The 12,625-nt window shown below is 32.9% G+C and overlaps 1 protein-coding gene across 3 annotated transcripts; it reads left to right on the top strand.

The window, feature by feature from the left end:
* Positions 1–3,929: 3,929 nt before the first annotated feature.
* LOC120089369 (serine/threonine-protein kinase pakA) lies at positions 3,930–11,526 on the top strand. Of its 3 annotated transcripts, XM_039046811.1 has the most exons (10): positions 3,930–4,315; positions 4,812–4,949; positions 5,529–8,283; positions 8,391–8,471; positions 9,000–9,152; positions 9,368–9,531; positions 9,712–9,859; positions 9,949–10,071; positions 10,471–10,558; positions 11,075–11,526. In XM_039046811.1, the coding sequence occupies exons 3-10, from the start codon at positions 5,632–5,634 to the stop codon at positions 11,272–11,274; spliced, it is 3,609 nt and encodes a 1,202-aa protein (XP_038902739.1). In that variant the 5' UTR covers positions 3,930–4,315; positions 4,812–4,949; positions 5,529–5,631; the 3' UTR covers positions 11,275–11,526. The 3 variants fall into 3 exon arrangements, with proteins under 3 accessions (XP_038902739.1, XP_038902741.1, XP_038902738.1); XM_039046813.1 differs by lacking the exon at positions 4,812–4,949 and having other exon boundaries at positions 3,930–4,078; XM_039046810.1 differs by lacking the exon at positions 4,812–4,949.
* Positions 11,527–12,625: the final 1,099 nt, after the last annotated feature.

Below are 12,625 nucleotides of genomic sequence, written 5' to 3'. Positions count from 1 at the left end.
TATATTCATTTGTGTAGATGGAGCAGTATCTTAGTTGCATTCGAACAGGAAACAAACATGTTAAAATAATATATTATATATTATTTGATCGACTAATGCACAATCAGGTAAGAGCATATATATTTTATATAAAAAAAATATTAGTTAATTTTTAGGGTTATAATTTTTCTTTTACGAATTTTCAAATCAATTGGATGAAGTACACAATAGATTATGACATTGTTGCTTAATTATTGTCATAATGGTCAAGACATTTGGTTGACGATGAGTCCTCTTGTATGCTTCCATATGGTAGAGTGACATTACCATAATAGGTGTTAAGATAATCCGGCCTTGTGCTATACGAACCCGCAATTGCACCACATTGACTTAAAAGATAAGCATGTACAATACTTGATGACTTTTATACGCAGTACAAAATATCGTTGTGGTGTGCATCTCGTCATTAATTGTGCACAAGGAGTTATAGTAAATGAGCCAACTATGTCAAATGACAATTTATTATAGTACGACTCAATTGCACAAAAATATATCATACCTGACAGCGCTTATTATTATTACATGACAATGAGAATTTTATTATTTTTTTTTCAAATATATTATATGAGTATTAGATTATAGTAATGTTTTTCCTTCATGCAGAATAATTTTATACAATAATTTTATTCAAGATGTACAAAATATTCAGTGCAACAAAAATTACCACAGTTAGATTTAATGTATTATGTGGTAGGGGTGATCATTGAAATCGTTAAAACCGAATCGAATGCTAAATCAAACCGAAAAAAAATCAAAACCAAATTAATGTGGTTCCGTTTGGTTTGATATATTTCCAAATCGGATTATTGAGGTTCGGTTCTGTTTCAAATTTTAAAACATATTTGAAACCGAACCGAATTTTTTTAAATAAATATATTAAAACAATATATATAATTTAGAAAATATGAATAGCATAAAAGATTTAAAAAGAAAACCCTGAAATCGAATCGAAGCGAATCACTTATAATTTATAAAATATGAAAAAGCATAAAAATTTAAAAAAAAAACCGTGAAACCGAACCGAACATGAAATTCGGTTCGATTTCAGAAAAATATACTTTTTAAAATTTGCGATTTAGTTCGGTTTGAGCCCCAAACCATGAACATCCCTATGTGTGGTAAGCGTAGCGGATATTATTCAACATACAAGAAAACTTAATGTTGCTGATACTAAAAATAGAGGTGCTTATCATAGACGCCAAAGAAAACAAACTAAAGATATTCCAGAGCAACACGTTGACTAAAAATCTCATGTAGTCAATGATCTGAATCCATATTCGCATGAGCACTCATTACGAGTTCAAGCAGACATCCTATCAAGTTCTGGTTATCAACACAAGTGCGATAAATTAATGCCTGTTATAAGTCAACAAGATATTGATGATGTAATTCATCATCAACAACATTTTGAAATACATATACCTCATGGTGTGTGATGTGAGAGAATATGACCATCATGAGTTGTTGTTGTAATGTTATTTTTGACTTTATGTATACCCTTATATTGAATACCACAAGATTAATCATTTTCCATATCACGTGTCTTTAATTATATTTCAAACTAAAAAAGTTATTAAGCAAATTAACAAAAAATTGGCATTCTCGTCCAAGATTCTTGACTTGCGTCGACCTCCATGTGGGCATGAGGTGGAATGACCAAAATCGTGTATTAAGTACATGAGTTTTTCCAGCCACCCAACTACCTTACATTTGTCATTATTTTCAATTTCAACCCTATATAAAACCATTCTTTTTTTTTTTTAACTACATTATTAAAATTATTTTTTTTTTCATAACTACCCTATATTTGTTATTTTTTTAAAACCATCTATTAATCTTGAACTTACTACTTAAAACTAAGAAGACATTTAATTAAATAAATTATAAAAAGCTAAGAAGACTTATTACAAGGAAATTATTATTAAAAATATGATTTGTATAAACAAATTTTCAAAAATTCCAACTTCCAATTTCAAAAGAGATAAATAATATTTTTAATTATAAATTATATTTACGTCGACTTATAATAATTTTTTCTTTTTAATATAACAAATGTGAGATGAGAAAACGAATGTTTGACTTTTAAGGAAAAAAATTATGTCAATTATCGTTAGCTGAACTGAAAATATGTAATAAATTATTAATGATGAATCATTTATTTACATTTAATTCAAATATATGACATATTCAATGCTTCAAATATCATACTAGTTTTATAAACATCTATATCAGATCATAAATTGTCCTATTATTTGTTTCACCAATCCTAATATCTATCTATCTATATATATATTTGACTCATTGATATGACTAATATTTATTTAAGTGGCACTGGTAGTTAAATAACTTTTTTTATTTTGAAAAAGAAAAACTTTTTTTTGAATACTTGAAAAAATAACTTTTAGTTTTTGGCTCGCGAGAAAAAAATAAATAAAAATTTCCCGTCCATAGTTTCCATTTCGTGGGTTTGAAGAAAACCTCTTCCCACATGGATGAAAGTGCCACGTGGAGATACGTCATTCGTGCACGGAGATGATGGGTAATTATCTGGTGTGCTTAAATCTAACTGAGCCTGCAATCAGATTAAACCAAAGAAAGAAAATAGTTAAATCATATACAATACTACTCAACTTTATGAAAAAAGTATTTTTGAAAATGGTTCATTTTTATTTAAATATTTTTTATAAAAAATTATTGAAAATACACTTCAAAATTTATTTTAAATGGTTATCAAACACTCCAAATTTTTTTTTCAAAATGACTTATTTTTTATATTAAACATTTGAAAATGTATTCCAAACCCACCCTAAAAATAATAACGTTTACCTTTATTTTCTATAAACATTTCAAAAAGTATATTGTTGAAAATTTAAAATGAAAATTAGGACTTGAAATAGTGTGATAGTAATCTAATATAAAATTTTGAATTGTCACACTATCTTATTTCAAAAGTAGTGTTAAAAAGATACTTCGAACTAATATTGTAACAAATGAAAAAAGTAGAATTATTTTATTTTATTGGGTTAGATTCTAAAAAAAAAATCATTGAACTAGGTTTTATATTTATACCCTTAAAACTTTAAAACTTTTATTTTTTATCCTTAAACTTTATATTTGTTTATAAATACATGTGGAGAACTTTTTTTGTTACAATAAAATAAAAATTGACTCAATCATTTGGATAAAAATTGGAAGACACATAATATCTTTTACAACATCATTCACGTCAAATTAGCATGAGAGTTGATATGTAAGAACTAATTATGTAAATAATTTTACGATATTTTTTAAATGAAATATTATTATATTAACTTTTTATATAGTCGTAAATAATATTACGTACACATTCTATTATCTTTATATAAGTGTCTTATCAATTTTCATCTTTTATTTTAATAAAAAAAATATAATTTTTTTTATAGAAAAATTTCAAAATTCAAGAATATTTTTTTAATTATATTTTAAAATTCGGAGTATGAATGAAACTTTTTAAATTTGGAAGAGAATAATGGAAAAATATTTCAAAGTTCAAGATTTATTCGTTAATAGTTTGACCTTTTATAATATTGGTAGAAAATAAATAATAATTAAAAAAAGAAAAAAGAAAAAAGAACGATCGAAATGTTACCGCAGTAATGGGTCCCAGGAGAGGGCCATTAAGATCTTGATGGTAACGATCGTACGGTCTGAGTAATGCCACGTGGGGAAGATCAAGTGCGATGGAGAAGCCAACATGGAAGAAGGCAGTTGCTTAGAGTGAAAACTGTAAATTATAGTCAACGCGGAAAACAGTTTGAAAGTGTAATGGCATTCATGTAAAAAGATAGTATAATAGGGGCATTTATGGAAGCTGGTTTTATGGTCTTGGCTACCTTCTTCTCGTTTGACTGTTGGTGAAGAATTCGCTAATTCGAAAGAAAGCAAAGGAAATTTCGAGTTATACAGCCCGAAAGAAAGAAAGCCCGAAGATCGAGCTTCCGATTGTATATTATCAAGCCAAAACGAGATTGAAATCTGTCGAAGAAATCTGAAGAAAAAGGTCTCTTGATTTCATCTTTTGTTTTTGTTTGTTTTTGTCTTTGTTTTAGTTTGTTTTTCCATTTTCTCGAATCAAAGGCTGAAAGTGTTGGAAAGAGTGAGTGAACTGAGGGAAATTCGAGGAAAATTTAGTTTGTCGAGCTTCTTGTGGAGGCAGTACTATTGTTTAGTACTTAAACCTTCTCGGGAGCTTTCAGATATGGTGTTTCTTCCGTTGTTCGCTCTGCAAATTCATCAGGTACTCCGATTCAATACGTTTTTATTCTTTTATGTGGATCTGATTGAACTTTTGAAGATTTTGGCTTGATCTGATGTTGATTAGTGTGACAGTACTTTCATTGCTGTGAAATTTATTTTCGTTTGGTGTGTGTGGTACTGTAATTGAGTTTTCGGTTAGATGAATCTGAATTCTATTGTAAACCTAACGGAGTATTCATGATCGTAAAGTATACTGACAGTATGTATTGGGGGGTAGTGAGATGGTGGATGGATCCTCTTCGTTGTCTGGTTGTTTTGTGTTCACTAGCCAAGACCGGAGTATCGTGGTTTGTTTCTAATGGATTGACTTGGCTCTGATTGTACAGATCGTATGTTTTTGTTTGACTTAAATCAGATGAAGGAAATAAAGAATGTAGAGTATTTATGAATTACTGTGTGGATCAACTAGTTTTAGAAAATTTATTGGTTTGAGTCTATGAATCACAAAAACTTAATCCTGGTAGCATGTTTTTCAGTGACGCTATCAGACACATTCAAATTCTTCAACACTAATTCGACATGTGTCAAAACACTTAATGCTTGATGGTTGATCTATTTGGAAAATTTGCTGTACGTCAAAAGAAGTCTAAGAGAGAAATACTAAATTTTGAGAGGTAAAAACTTCAAACATGTCTTTTCCAGTATTTAAATGCACAAGCATGATTGACTCAAAATTTTCTATTTTATAAGATGCTAAATTATTTTAAAGAATTTTAAGCTGATTTTAGACGTTTCACAAGTAATGCAAGACATTCTGAAATAGGTAACTAGTCTCTTCGATCTCTTGAAATATTGCTCACGCCCTGACTTCTCGTTTAAATTGTCATTCATGAAAACATCGTAAGCAAAAAACAATGTTAAAATCAACTAATCATATATATTTCATGTGTTATCTTGCCTATGTTGTGTTTTCTTCATGTCTGAGTCTATACTTCTCTGGCTGGAGTGATGAGGTTACTTTAGTGATAAATAGTAGCTTTGATGGTTTGCATATGTCTTCTTATGCAGCCAACAATTTAAATCTCATATCTATCTATTCTGGATACTTATATGTATCAGATCATATCTTGAAATTGCAATTAATTTTCATATAAAAACCTCTTGTTTGCAAATAAATATGCTTCAGCTAATTTTGATAGTCTGTACTATTTCTGATGGTTTTTTAATATATATTACCCCTCCTGGTATTGTAGAGCTAGCAATCTGATTTTCAAGCAACTTTCCCTATTGGCTTCTGACTGGTGGACCTAGTTCAAATTTGGCCGAGTTAACCTTAAAGTTAGAAAACATGATGGTATGGAACAGTCAAGAAATGACCAGTTCCAGTGCACTCCCATGCAATATGGATTCGGGGAACTCCAACCTGCATATAAATCATCCGTAGAGAACCCTATGAGCATTGTTAACATGCAAAGTGATGGAAGAACCATGGACCTTAGGATGTCAGAGGTTAAGCCTGTCCTTAATTACTCCATACAGACAGGTGAGGAGTTTGCTTTTGAGTTTATGCGTGACCGAGCTAATTCCCGGAAACCACTTGTTTCAGACTCCGTTAGTGACCCCAGTTGTGCATCTGGTTATATGGATCTAAAAGGAATTTTAGGCCTTAGTACCGGGTCTGAATGTGGCTCAGATAATTCTATGATTACTTCAATGGAAAAAGGGTCAAAAGATTTTGAGCGAAAAAACTCTTCACTCCATGGAGACAGGAACAACCATGGATCGGCTCATTACAAATCACGGGAGCCATCAAGATATGATAGTGGTCGTGCAATTGGTCATGGCTATGCGTCTTCTGGAACTTCTGAGGGCTCATCGGCAAAGATGAAAGTCCTCTGCAGTTTTGGTGGGAAAATTTTACCTCGTCCAAGTGATAGTAAGTTGAGATATGTTGGGGGTGAAACACGCATCATTCGGATAAAAAAGGACATCTCTTGGCAGGAGCTTATGCAGAAAACATCAACAATCTATAATGAAACATATGCAATTAAATATCAGCTCCCCGGTGAGGACCTTGATGCGTTGGTTTCAGTTTCTTGTGATGAGGATCTCCAGAATATGATGGAGGAGTGTAATGAATTCAAAGATGATAAAGGATCCAAAAAACTTAGAATTTTTCTGTTTTCAATGAGTGATTTGGATGAAGGCCATTTTTCTATGGGTAATGTGGATAATGACTCTGAGATCCAGTATGTTGTGGCAGTCAATGGCATGGACAGTGGTACAAGAAAAAGCTCAAACCTGCATGGCTTATCAAATTTTTCTGCCAATAACCTGGATGAGGCAGATGGACAAAGCATTGAAAGGGGTACAGTTCTTAGGGACTTGGTTGGTGTCAATGCGTCGGCCTTAACTGGTAATCTTGCCTCGTCATCCTTGCAGTCTTCCCAACCTGTTCGGGCAAGTGTCTCTAATGCTTATGAAACCTTTGTACAGACTTATCATGAACCTCAAGGACAATATCCGGAGATACCATTAACACAGTTGAAAGGTAAGTTAAATGATTCATTTGAGAAAGAGATTCGTCATGAAAGTGACTGCTCCTCAAACCCTTCTCAATTGTTTAATGGCAATCCCATTCCCATGACTTATAATACTTCGGATAAAAAATCAACACCAGTTTCCATTGCGCAAGGTGAGTTTCCCTTCTTAACTCCCAAGAATGAGACGGAGCTCCAGGGTTCTGAAGGGTTTTCTTCACTGCCTGCTTCTGGAAATCCTATAGTTTCTAGATCAAGTGACATGCCATCGAATGCATATACTCATGGTTATATGGACAATGAATCCCAGATTGTTGATTTGAGTCTCCTTGAGCCTCCAGCTGTTTCGCAAAGAGTGTATTACTCTGAGAGAATTCCTAGGGGGCAGGAGGAGTTACTGAATCGGTTATCGAAGTCTGATGATTCGCATGGTTCCCAGTTTCTAATCTCTCATTCACAGTCTGATCAGGACCAGATTCCAGGCTCCATTGTCAAATTGCAAGATCGCAGCAGTAATTACGAATCTGAAAATTCCATTCCAATGGAAAAACCATCACATACTGATACTAAAGTCAGGAATGATGAGCTTTCCCATATTCAAAATGGCAGAAATATTAATGAGGCAGTTAGCGAAAGGAATTGGAATATTTCACACGATGGTGATAACGAGTTGAAGTTGCAGAATAACTTTGATGTTTCACATGATTCAAAAGTAGATGGGGTTGTTAAGGCTGGCAAGGAGCTGAATTACCCAGTGAATAACAATGAGAAGCTTGCAGGTGTTAAATTAAGTCGACCTGAATCAGAATTACCTGCTCTTGGCCAAGTATCTTCTGTAAAGAATCAGGAGGATCTTTTGCAGCTCAACTTGGGCGAGGTTGTTGGAATGAGGTGTACAGATGAAAATACTCTTAAGCAATCTCAGTTAGCTTCTAAGGAAGAAAATTTAATTAACAATGTTACTGAAAAACCATCCACGGGAAATGTTCCCAAACCAGTTCAAGGAGACATCGTTATAGATATTGGTGATCGATTTTCTCGTGATTTCTTATTTGATATATTCTCCAAAGCAACCGAGGATTCATTAGATACTAGCAGCCAACTGCCCAACGACGGAACTGGGTTGAGTCTTGATGTGGAAAATCATGAACCTAAGGGCTGGTCATATTTCCAAAATTTGGCTCAAGAAAAGTTTGTTCAAAATGATGTTTCTCTTATTGACCAAGATCACATTGGTTTTCCATCTGCTCCTAAGACTGTGGGAGATGATTTTACACCTTTAACAACTATGATACGTGAAGAGTCCCAGCTCAATTTTGGTGATGACCAGAAAGTGTTACATAGGATAAGTGGAAATGATGGCACCAATTTTCTTTCGCGTTATGATCATTCCCGACTGAATGGCATTGATAGTTCGCAATTTGATGCTATGATGGAAAACCTAAAGACATTAGAGTATAGGCATGAGGTACACTTCAGTTTTTACTATAGATCTGTAATTCCTTTGTTTTTATTAAAAAAAAAAATGACTCATAAACTGGGATATTTTTAACTAAAAATTTATCCTCCTGGCAGGATGTTAAGGTAGAAGCTAAGGACAGTGGCTTACCTCCTCATGATCCTTCTTTGGGAAATTTTGATCCTAATACATTGCAGGTATAGTTCTTTGATGCTATTTAATATATGATATATTCTTTTGCTGCCTGCAAATAACTTCTTTTGCCCCATTAATCCTTATGATGAGGAGAATTAGGAGATAGTTAGCATATTTGAGTTTAATATTTATTTAGTTGTTAATTTAGATTAATTAGTGTTTAGAGAGTATTTTAGAATTAATCAATTAATTATCTTATTTCCTTGTAGGGCTATAAAGGACCATTTTAGAATTGTAATATGAAGCTTTCTGAAATATCATTTTGAATAGACCATTATTCTTACATAGAATTCTCTCAACTTAGGGATGAATTTCCCTTGTTTGACCACAGAATCGGCCTAATCCCTTCACCCGTTGCATCACCTTACACATCAATCCTACTGTGAAACCACCTGTTTTTCCCAATTAACTCTGGTTGCGTAATCTGAATAGCAGATCAATTTTAGACTAGCTTCGTTTTATTACTCCCTTGTTTTGTCAGAATCAATACTATCTTTGCACTCTGCTTACCTTCTGCATGCACATATTAGATCATAATGAACGATGATCTTGAAGAGTTGAAGGAATTGGGTTCTGGTACTTTCGGCACTGTCTATCATGGAAAGTGGAGAGGAACTGATGTGGCTATTAAGAGAATTAAGAAAACCTGCTTTATGGGTCGATCGTCAGAGCTAGAGAGATTGGTAATTTTAATGGATTTCAGCTGTTTGTTGCTACTGCATTATTGTCGTTGTCATTATTATCACTGTTATTTCTGACTCTTTTCAACACATCATTAGTTCCTGGCATTTGTTGGGGGAAAGAATTAAGAAATTATGCTGCTATGTCATACTCATATTTGAGTTGCCATGAACACCATCATTTAATCTTCTACTTTTCTGTCTTTCTTCCCCTATAGACTGTAGAGTTCTGGAGGGAAGCCGACATTCTTTCAAAACTTCACCATCCCAACGTGGTAGCATTTTATGGTGTTGTGCAAGATGGTCCTGGTGGAACATTAGCTACTGTGACAGAGTTCATGGTTAATGGTTCCCTTCGAAATGTTTTGCTTTCCAAGGATAAGTAAGACGGCAGATGTTGCTTTTTGGTTTTGAGTTCGGTATATTTTGGGATCCATCCAGATATAAATCAAAATCATTAATAAAATGACTAAATCGATAGTTTTAAAGAGATTAACTTTGATTTATGCTCCATTTTATTTTCATAGTCACTTCTCCTATTTTACAATTTTTGAACTTGCAGGCATCTTGATCGACGTAAGAAGCTAATAATTGCTATGGATGCAGCATTCGGAATGGAATATTTACACTCAAAAAATATTGTCCATTTTGATTTAAAATGCGATAATTTGCTTGTGAACTTAATGGATCATAAAAGACCAATTTGCAAGGTAATCCGAGGGTGTTTATACTGTTTTCTCGTGTCTATCTATTTAAGATAATATATGTTTTATTATGCGCGAGTCACCTTCTATTTCAGGTAGCTGATTTCGGTCTCTCGAAGATCAAGCGAAATACCTTGGTGTCTGGTGGTGTAAGAGGAACCCTCCCATGGATGGCACCTGAACTACTAAATGGTAGCAGCAATAAGGTTTCTGAGAAGGTGATGTGCATGTTTCAGTCTTATTAAATGCCCTACAAGAAAATTAACCAGAATTTCTCTGTTATTCCAGCTATCATTTGGATTCATTGAATTTTGGGATGGCATGGAAATTTCTCAGTTGCCTATATTTGACAATGAAATTTGAAAATATTCCAAGCACACTTTAAATCTGCATGGAAGATAGTTTGTTTGCATGATTTAGTTTCAAATTTAAAACGCTTGTATTTTAAGGAAATACAAAAAACATAACTCTCTCTAAATTGTACACACACCGACACTTCATATATATATGTAAGATGTGCACTCGTCGGCACATACTGTACGAGGTGGCTTAAGAAATAATTCCAAATCTATCGTAGTTGCGGCTATCGAATTGACAAAAATCCATCTGATATGCAGGTTGACGTGTTCTCTTTTGGTATCGTCTTATGGGAGATTCTCACGGGAGAGGAACCATATGCGAACATGCATTATGGGGCTATCATAGGTAAGAATATTAGACTTCAACTTCTGTCCTGAACGTTAAAATACTATACCATGTTGATTCAAGCACATGCAGACTTTCTTCTCTCCATCTCTCATATGTCAAAGAAAAAAATAGTACTGACATCTCTCATAAATCAAGCTAAGTTTTGATTATCAATAAATGGTTTAGTTCTATGGGAACCTAATGACCATACTAACTCAACGTGTCTCTATGGGAGTTTGTGACTAAATTTTTTTGTAATTACCAGTTAGGTATTATTTTGTTAGATTGGAGGCCGTTTTTGTAGGTTGTTTCGCCTTGTTGTCGGCTCTCCTTTATTGTATGTATGTGTGTTCTTTCATTTTTTTTTTCTCAATGAAAGTTTGATTATTCATCCAAAACAAAAAAGAAAAACGTATTATAAATTAGACCCCACTGATCTTTACACTTGAGCACTCGAGATTTAGCAATAAAAGCGATTTTTAATCATCTCCAAGACAAAACTTGATCACGGATAATATCACTCCTTATGTGCAGGGGGTATTGTGAATAACACATTGAGACCAACCATTCCAAGGCACTGTGATCCTGAATGGAGAAGTTTGATGGAACATTGCTGGGCACCGAATCCTGCAGATAGGCCATCCTTCACCGAAGTTGCTGGCCGCTTGCGCGTTATGTCAGCAGCTGCTGGTAGCCAAACAAAAGCACAAGGTCCCAATATACCAAGGTCATAATCATTCAAATGGATTGTTGAGTTATTCACATGCTTTCTAGTTTCTTATATATTTGTTCATTCTATTCTACAGTCTTGAAAATTGTGTGTATTTTTGTCCATAGAAGGTAGATAAGTGTTTTGGTGTGAAAAATATATACTATTGAACCTCCAATATAATTCTTTATTATAGTTTATGCAAAAACTGATAAAAAGCTAGTTGTAGGGCATTGCTGCCATTGATTTTCCAACCCAGTTCCTTGTTTTGGGTGATTCTCAAATTCATTGATCATCTACTTATATCCGAATTATGCAACTCGTTTTATCACTCTAGATGATATAACATTAAATTTGCTTTCACCTATTAGTTTAAGTTTTTGAGTCAATCGGTGATTAAAGATGATATTCTTTCTTCTCAGGTTCAATGTTATTTCCTCTTCAATTAATATTGATTTCTACTCGTTGGGTTTTCTACACATTCCATTCTAAACCCACAAATGATGGGGAGTGTTAGATGATATAATATTAAATTTGTCTTCACTCATTAGGTTAAACTTTTGGGTCAATCGATGATTCAAGATTCTATTTTTTTGTTAGTTTAATGTGTGATTTGTAGTGCGGTCATGAAGTATCATAAAGTACTTTTACCATATGTTACGTGTTTTAAGTCATTTTGACTATGGTAAGGCAAAATGTTATATTCCTTATGAGTTTAAAAGTTTATTTGGAACTCCCAAACAAAGATTAAAATATCGATATCAAGATTCCAATTATATGGATATATCGATAAAATATACCGATGGATATTTCTTTAAGTAACAAAATTTATAAAAATTTATTTAGATTAATAATTAAGTTGTTTTTACTCCCAGATTACCTATTCATGTTAGACTAAATATATGGATATTGTTTTGTGTTTTACGTGCATCTATAAAAAATGTTGAAGATATCTATGGATATTTAATATCGATGTCAAACCCTTCAATTTATAGATATAGTGGCAAATATATCGACGGGTTCACAGATATCTTCCATCTACTCCAAGCAAGCTTCCTCTTTTCCCTTGACTTAGTTTATACATAGTTTTGATCTTTAAATTTTGGTCTTTTAAAAATTTTATTTTCAATACTTTGTTTTTAATACCTAAACCCTTTTAAAAAATTTATATTTGGGCAACTTCAGAAGTTTGAATCCAGTTTTCTCTCTCTTTCTCTCTCTCTCTCTCTCTTGTGAGAATCAAAATTCTTTCAATTGCTATTAAACTAATAGCTTTTTGGTCTATCACAAATTTTACTTAATATGATTTTCAACTGTATGATATATTTTTTATAATTTTAGTAACCAACAATGATTGAGATTGAAACTTCAGAAAT

The sequence above is a fragment of the Benincasa hispida genome, chromosome 10 (assembly GCF_009727055.1).
Source record: "Benincasa hispida cultivar B227 chromosome 10, ASM972705v1, whole genome shotgun sequence".
In the NCBI taxonomy this organism is placed as follows: Eukaryota; Viridiplantae; Streptophyta; class Magnoliopsida; order Cucurbitales; family Cucurbitaceae; genus Benincasa; species Benincasa hispida.
This window is presented reverse-complemented; position numbering and strand designations above follow the sequence as displayed.

Bases quoted from the DNA above. Each gene is read 5' to 3' on its own strand.
- LOC120089369 (XM_039046813.1), top strand. From the start codon at position 5,632: ATGGAACAGTCAAGAAATGACCAGTTCCAGTGCACTCCCATGCAATAT. The intron at 8,472-8,999 runs GTATAGTTCTTT...TGCACATATTAG, and splicing joins TTGATCCTAATACATTGCAG to ATCATAATGAACGATGATCT. The intron at 10,559-11,074 runs GTAAGAATATTA...CCTTATGTGCAG, and splicing joins GCATTATGGGGCTATCATAG to GGGGTATTGTGAATAACACA.